The following is a 7,947-nucleotide window of genomic DNA, read 5'->3' on the forward strand; positions in this document are numbered from 1 at the left end:
AGAACAAATCTTCAATTTGAGTGTGGGGAGCATGAAGCCTTTTCCATGTGTAGTAGAAGGAGTAGAAGAGCCCCATTCCATATAAAGAATTTCCTGTTTTCAGACAAAGGTCTCATTTCTTCCTGTGCTTTTACCTGCCTTTTCTTCACCCCTCCCCCCATCTCCACTATATCAGTTCAGTCTGTTCAGTCACTTGGTTGTGTCCAACTCTTTGCGACCCCATGGACTGCAGCACTCCAGGCTTCCCTGTCCGTCACCAACTCCCGGAGCTTGCTCAAACTCAGGTCCATCGACTCAGTGATGCCATCCAACCATCTCATCCTCTGTCACCCCCTTCTCCTCCTGCCTTCAATCCTTCCCAACATCAGGGTCTTTTCCAATGAGTCAGTTCTTTGCATCAGGTGGCCAAAGTATTGGAGCTTCAGCTTCAACATCAGTCCTTCCAATGAATTTTCAGGACTGATTTCCTTTAGGATGGACTGGTTGGCTCTCCTTGCAGTCCAAGGGACTCTCAAGAGTCTTCTCCAACACCACAATTCAAAAGCATCAATTCTCCAGTGCTCAGCTTTCTTTATGGTCCAACTCTCACAGCCGTTCTACTGGAGAAACCATTGCTTTGACTAGTTGGACCTTTGTTGGCAAAGTAATGTCTTTGCTTTTTAATAAGCTATCTAGGTTGGTCATAGCTTTTCTTCCAAGGAGCAAGTATCTTTTAATTTCATGGCTGCAGTCACATCTGCAGTGATTTTGGAGCCCAAGAAAATAAAATCTGTCACTGTTTCCATGGTTTCCCCATCTATTTGCCATGAAGTGATGGGACCAGATGCCATGATCTTCGTTTTTTTGAATGTTGTGTTTTAAGCCAGCTTTTTTACTTTCCTTTTTCACTTTCATCAAGAGGCTTGTTAGTTCTTCTTTGCTTTCTGCCATAAGGGTGGTGTCATCTGCATGTCTGAGGTTATTGATATATGATCTCCACTATATGCAGCAGGGCAAACTGTCTTTCTCTTCAGCTAGGGCTTTCCTGGTAACTCAGCTGGTAAAGAATCTGCTTGCAACGTGGGAGACCTGGGTTCAATCCCTGGGTTGGGAAGATCCCCTGGAGAAGGGAAAGGCTAGTCACTACAGTATTCTGGCTTGAAGAATTCCATGGACTGTATAGTCCTTGAGATTGCAAAGAGTCGGACATGACTGAGTGACTTTCACTTTCACTTTTCACTTTCCCCTCCATCTCCACTATATGCTACAGGTCTAACTGTCTTTCTCTTCAGCTGTAGCCCACCCTGGAGGTATTCCAGTCTGTACCTCATCTCCTTTGGTCTACTACACTCCTCCAATTGTTTTCCATCTATTAGAAATTTGAAATCTCATTTCCTGTTAACCTTCTCAGATTATCTCATTTGATTTATTCATGCATTTTCATTCTAACGGAGCCTCTACAGAGATAAGAAAGAAATATACATGCTCAAACTGCCATCTTGAACCACAATACTTTCCTTCACCATTTCTCACAATACTTTAAAAACCAGAATCTTTAACAGCATTGCAATCAATTATACTTCAATAAAATAAATGAAAGAAATCAAAATCTTTTTTAAAGTTCTGAAATAGGATAAAAATAAAGGTTTTAAACAAAGGTTGAAATTCTTTCAATACATAGGAAAACGTATTGCAGTAAGTCAATAGCCTTGTTTTGCTTCTAATTCAAAACTTTTTTTAACCTCTTTCTTTAGCATTTTGTCTAATCTGTTAGTTTCTTCCTCTAAATCCAAACCATCTACATTTGAGGTGTCTGTGTGTGATCTAACCCTGCTCCTTTGTTGTCTACATTTATGTCTATTTCCACGAAGTGTACTCTGACTTAACAAGCTAAATACTTTGGAGTGTTTAAACTAAAACCAAATGGATTTTTTTTCTTTTCAGTCGAAGACTATCCTAGATTACACCACCTGTTCTCGTTCTCAAAAGAATAAGCTTAGCCACACATAAACTTCTAATACCGTTCTCATGGATCTGAGACAGATTTTCCCTGAAATTACTAGACAGCCTTGCAGAAGTATGAAAGAGCTAATATAGCCCCCTAAAATATGATTTCCATTTTCTCTATTTTCTTGTCCTTCTTAATATCTGTATATGTGCCCTTGGGTCATAATGAACCAGAAGAGACGATAAATTAATCAGCTCAAATCTATCACTGCAAATAGAAAAAGCAGAAGAAAGAACATGTTCTCCTCCCTACTTGTGTTTAAAATATCTTTTCATCTTCCACTGTATTATAGACATTGTTGGATTAGAAAAACATTGAGTCCTCACTCTAGTTAGCTGTGCAACTTTAAGCCTTGATCACTTTGTCTATAAAAAGGGGAGAAATGTGGACCAGATGATTTCTTAGAACTTTTTTCTAGATTAAAAAAACCATGATAATTTTATTCTTTAATGTTTCAAGTCTTCTCTTTTAATTGAAAAAAATTATTTTCAGAGATCTACTACTTTACTCTTTCTTGTTCCAAATTCTCTAATATTTGCTGCTTTTCCTCCACTTGCTTTAAATTTTCTCAGCTGTTTATTCTTCTTTGCTTTTACTTATTCTATTATTCCTCTATAGATTTTCTTTTCTGGGATCACTGAGGCTCTCCTTAGAGTGTGATGTTAAGGCATGCATTAAGAAAATGATAGAGACCACCTTTGTTCAAAATGTTATCTTTTCTTAAAAACATGCATTACTGTAGTTTAACACAAGAATTTATGATCCACTACCCATGCCTGACAGAACATCTGTTTTAATTTCTCTTATCTTTTGCTTTCTGAGTGGTTTTTTTTATTTTGCTTCCTTATTTTGTTTTATTTTATCTGAACAGAGAACGGACATTCTTTGAAGTCTAATCATGATCACTACCGGTGAACCCAATCTGCCAGCTTCCCAACATTCTATAGAGTGTTAGAAGATTTTTACATTTTGAAGAAGGGGAGACAATCTAAAAAAAATTGGTGAAACTATTGAGAACTAAAATATGGTGGATTATGTTGATTTAGAACTTAAAATAGAAGGGTAAATTTGGAATTCAATACATTGATCTCAGTCCAGTTCGGTTTGGATGTATGATTACTTCTCAGGTCATCTCAAAAGTAGTATTTATGATATCTGGTTTTTGATTTGTCCTTTGTCTGGTCATAAAATATTAAAAAGTATGACTATTGCTCTCAGCACATATCTATTAGATACCATCAGATTTATAGTAGATAATGCTGTAACTGCAAATACAATGACTCTAAATATAAAATGTCGCAAAAGTTTTTAGTTTACATTTTATGTCCAAAAATTTCCATTTTATATCCTTTTATAGACACTTCAGCCTATAAATGGAACCATTTAGGTATTCTTTATAATGTCTTGGAGATCTTATATATATCTAACTCTGATCCATATGGGAATTTTCATTTCAGCCTTGAAAATGGCCTAAATGCTAACTTCCGTTTCAGTTCAAAGACAATTTGTTCTGGTCAAAGGCCAGTAGGAGTTACAGTTCATTTTGGGATGACCTGACATATCCAGGTCAGACTGACCAGATAAGAAAACACATCAACTTCCAATTCGGCATCTTTGTGAAATTCTTGACTAAATTTAATTTATTTACACTGAACCACCCAAAGCTTTTAGCAGGCAGGGAAGTGGGCAGTGATGCAGAAAGGGAGACTCTCTAGAGCTTTTAGTAATAGCTCAAAGCAAACTCAGACTTTCCTCCCTGAGAAAAAAGACCACCACTAATGCTATGGATTACCTTGTGTGCCATGCTGCTCATGTTCAAAATAAACCAAAGCCTCTGTTTGATTAACCCAAATGATATTTAAATTTAGGATACATATGCATCACTTACATTTAGATTTCATTCACAGTTTGATTTGAATGTTAAAAAAAAAGCCTAAAAATCAGGAAGAAAGTGTCCTTTCCCCACTTCATTGACTTTTAAGAGATGTCATTGGAATGTAAAATTGAAGTGTGAAAATATGAAAGGATATTCATTCCTTCTAGCTGAGTACATATTTAATATGCTCTCAGACTGTTCTAAAATCTTGAAAGATTAGATGCATATGGTAATTGAAATGATTTTTTTAAATAAAGATACTCTTAATAAATGTTTGTGACCCATTGATAAAATATACTTTAATAATATATGGATATGTGTTTGTTGTTGTTGTCTTCCATTATTAGTAAACTCTTTCTTCAAATGCATTTGAAGAAGTAAATTATTTGGTGTAACAGATTAATTACCGATTATGAAGTTTTAGAGGTCTTGAAATATGTCAAACATGTCATTTGAAGAACATCTGTGAGTTTGCATGTTATGTGCTATTCTTATTTTTGTTTTCAATGTTAATAGTATGCAGTTCCTTTACTTGTAGAACTTAATTTCTTGGTTCATTTAAATTTTAAGAAAATCAATACATATATAGTAGCAACCTTAAGAAAAAATAAAATGAGCAAAATTTTTGAAGGAAATTATATAAATTTAATTATATATTTCTCTCAGAAAGAAAACAGGAAGAGGAATAGTTTTCTCTTTACACATTATGTTCATAGAATAATAGAAAACTTTGTGTTAATACAGTATTTTTTATTATGTAGTATTTTAATCTCTGTGTAAATCTATTCCATTATATTTGTTATATTTATTCTTTTATGGTTATAATCACCCATATAGTTCATTGAGTTCAACATTATGTTAAATGAATTGTCTTTTTATATGGAATATAGTTGCCATTATGAATGTTGATTATATCGTTATTTCAAGCAATATATCTGAATTCATTCTATTAGTTTAAGAATTATAAAATTCAAAATTTTAATTATACGTATAGCATAAAATTGAACACATTTTCTATAGTACTTCATTTAGTTGTGCTAATTTTTCAATCTGCTGTGTCTACAGTTTTGTTTATTTTGCATTTATTTTTTCAATATGTTTACATTGTATGAGTTGAGCTTTTTTGCACATAGATGCTTGCTTGTAGCTGCTTAGCAGGGTTTGTTGTTGTAATGTAACCATTGTTCTTATAAAAATATGACGTGCATTTGTTTTGCATCTTTGTCTTCATTCCACATGTCCTATAGTTTATATTTTTATGTGAAGTTATTTGTAGGGAATGGTTATTTAAAAGTCTGTGATCATCTCTTTCACCTTAATTGTTTTCAGCAAATAGATGTTCTTAGTTCTTATTTTCTGATAGCCATACATAGATTTTTAGTATGCTGTAAGGTAGATAAGATCACATATAGTTTACCTTCATATCATATATTATGTCATGGAGTAGTTATCTTAGCTATCTGTAGCCAAGTTGTATTGCTCCCTTGATTTTTTAAAAAATTTATTTATTCATTTTTGTCTGTGCTGTGTCTTCATTGTTGTGCGGGCTTTTCTCTAGTTGTGGCGAGCAGGGGCTACTCTCTAGTTGTGGTGCCAGGATTTCTCATTGCGGTGGCTTCTCTTATTGCAGAGCATGGGCTCCAGGGTTAGCGGGCTTCAGTGATTGCAGTAGTTGTGGCTCCCGGGCTCTAGAGTGCAGGCTCAATGGTTGTGGCCTGCGGGCTTAGCTGCTCCATGGCACGTGGGATCTCTCTGGATCAGGGGTGGAAGCTGTGTCTCCTGAACTGGCATGTGGATTCTTTACTACTGAACCACCGAGGAAGCCCCGCTCATTCGATTTTGTATCAAATTAACTTGATGTAAGAGATTTCAGTTTCTGGAAGTGTAATTTGCTACACAATATTAGAAGTTCTTCTAGAGATAACACTTTCTAATTTCAGTGTTCTCAATCACATCTGACTCTTTGAAACCTCATGGACTACAGCCCATCAGGCTCCTATGTCCATGGGATTTTCCAGGCAAGAATACTGGATTCCCTTCTCCAGGGGATCTTCCTGACCCAGGAATCGAACCCACGTTTATTGTGTCTCCTGCATTGGCAGGCAGATTCTTTACCACCAGCACCACCTGGGAAGTCATTGAGAGCTATGCGCTTTCAGATACTATCTAATGTATTCTTGTGCAAAGCTGTGAGGTATATATTGAACACAGTTTTACAGATGAGGAAACTGAAAGGCAGAGAGGTTAATGTACTTGGCCATGATCATACAAATGAAGGACTCAAATTTAAGTCTTTCTCATCCCTCTTTTAAATAGTATCTTATACTACCTGTCCCTTACGATTTTTGATCTATTTATTACAGTCCAAAATCAATTAGTTTGTGGTTGATTTATGTCCTTTCATATTAACTTTCACACTTCCATTTCTTCCATGATATCATAGTGAAGCAAAACAAAACAGAAATCAATACAATTGAGGATTAAAATGTGTCTTTTCTTTTAGCCAGAAACATTTGAGCATCTTTTTATCAAGCATACAGAATCAGCAACCTTTGGTCCTCTTCTTTTGGAGCCTGAAACCATTTCAGAAGATATCAGTGTTGATACATCATGGAAAAATAAAGATGAGATGGTGCCAACAACTACAGATGCTCTACTTTTGACGACTCCAGATCTTGAAAAGGGTTCTATTTGTATTAGTGACCAATGCAGCAATGCTCAGTTCTCTGAGGCTGAGAGCACAGACATAACCTGTGAGAATGGAAGCAGGAGACAGCCCTCTGTTAAATATGCCACGCTGCTCAGCAACTCTCAATCAGGTGAAACTGAGGAGGAGCAAGGGCTTATAAATAGTTCAGTCAGCAAATGCTTCTTGAGCAACAATTCTCCACCAAAGGATTCTTCCTCTAAGAGATCTTGGGAAATAGAAACCCAGGCATTTTTTATATTGTCAGATCAGCATCCCAATATAATTTCACCACACCTTCCATTCTCAGAAGGCCTGGATGAACTTTTGAAACTTGAGGGAAATTTCCCTGAGGAAAATAATAATGTAAGGCCTGTCTATTATTTAGGAGTCACTTCAATCAAAGAGAGAGAGAGTGATGTGTTCTTGACCAATGAGTCAAGAGTGTTGTCCCCATTCCCAGCCCACTCTTTATTCACTGACATCAGAATCCTCCAGGACAGTTGCTCACACCTCGTAGAAAATAACTTCAACTTAGGAACTTCTGGTCAGAAGACTTTTGCATCTTACATGCCTCAATTTCAGACTTGTTCCACTCAGACTCAGAAAATAATGGAAAACAAGATGTGTGACCTAACTGTCTAATTTCATTCCAGAAACATCTAAGATTTATGGTGTAATTGAGTCATATGAAGGTTAATATATTTCACCATTGTTAGGAAAGTAGAAAAGAAAACAGAATCAAATTTGAAAATGATTGTTCCAGAACTAATGGTAGCTATTCTCACTCAAGTAATACAGAAAAAGAGCGTGAGAAAGCCTTCAAGAACCTAACAATGTAGACTGACTCTTCTAATGATTTTGTAACCAACTACAGTGGGACGGTCTCCAATGACTTTTGTCCAGCTAGCCACAAACCCAATAGTAGTATTTTGGGGGACATCGAACCTATGTAGAAGGAGCTAGTCATCTGAATTACATTCACATCTGAAAGACTTCACACTAACACTTGTGAAAATGTAGCTATTTTCAAGGGTGTGGTTATTTTACCTTGAGTTGTCTTTACTGTGCGCTCATTTGCACACACACACACACACACACACAGACACACACGCATACAATCATACCCAATAGGCATCCTTGTGCATTTTAAAAGTACGTGATGTATTTGTATTTTGTGATGTTTGTGTGTGATTTGAAAGCGTTTTTATTTAACAGACTTACCTTGACAACTTACTCTGTGGTCCACACTCAGCTAAATGTTGTAGATAAATAGAGGATATTGCCCTGGGCTAGGGGATATATTTGTGAAGATACACAAGAAATCAGTCTTTATGTATCAAATCTAAGATCTGTACCATAGAATGAAGCTACCTATTAGAATGATGATACCCACAA

At 36.0% G+C, this 7,947-nt stretch overlaps 1 protein-coding gene across 1 annotated transcript in view; it reads left to right on the plus strand.

Annotated features, from left to right (window-relative positions):
* Nucleotides 1-7,632, plus strand: part of LEPR (leptin receptor) — a 111,805-nt gene extending 104,173 nt beyond the window's left edge. The window contains exon 20 of the mRNA XM_088835360.1: nucleotides 6,367-7,632. Coding sequence (XP_088691486.1) covers nucleotides 6,367-7,194 — 828 coding nt within the window. The 3' untranslated portion in view covers nucleotides 7,195-7,632. The remainder of the gene's footprint in view (nucleotides 1-6,366) is intronic.
* Nucleotides 7,633-7,947: the final 315 nt, after the last annotated feature.

The sequence above is a fragment of the Moschus berezovskii genome, chromosome 4 (genome assembly GCF_049115385.1).
Source record: "Moschus berezovskii isolate FMDL1 chromosome 4, NW_MosBer_1.0, whole genome shotgun sequence".
Classification (NCBI taxonomy): Eukaryota; Metazoa; Chordata; class Mammalia; order Artiodactyla; family Moschidae; genus Moschus; species Moschus berezovskii.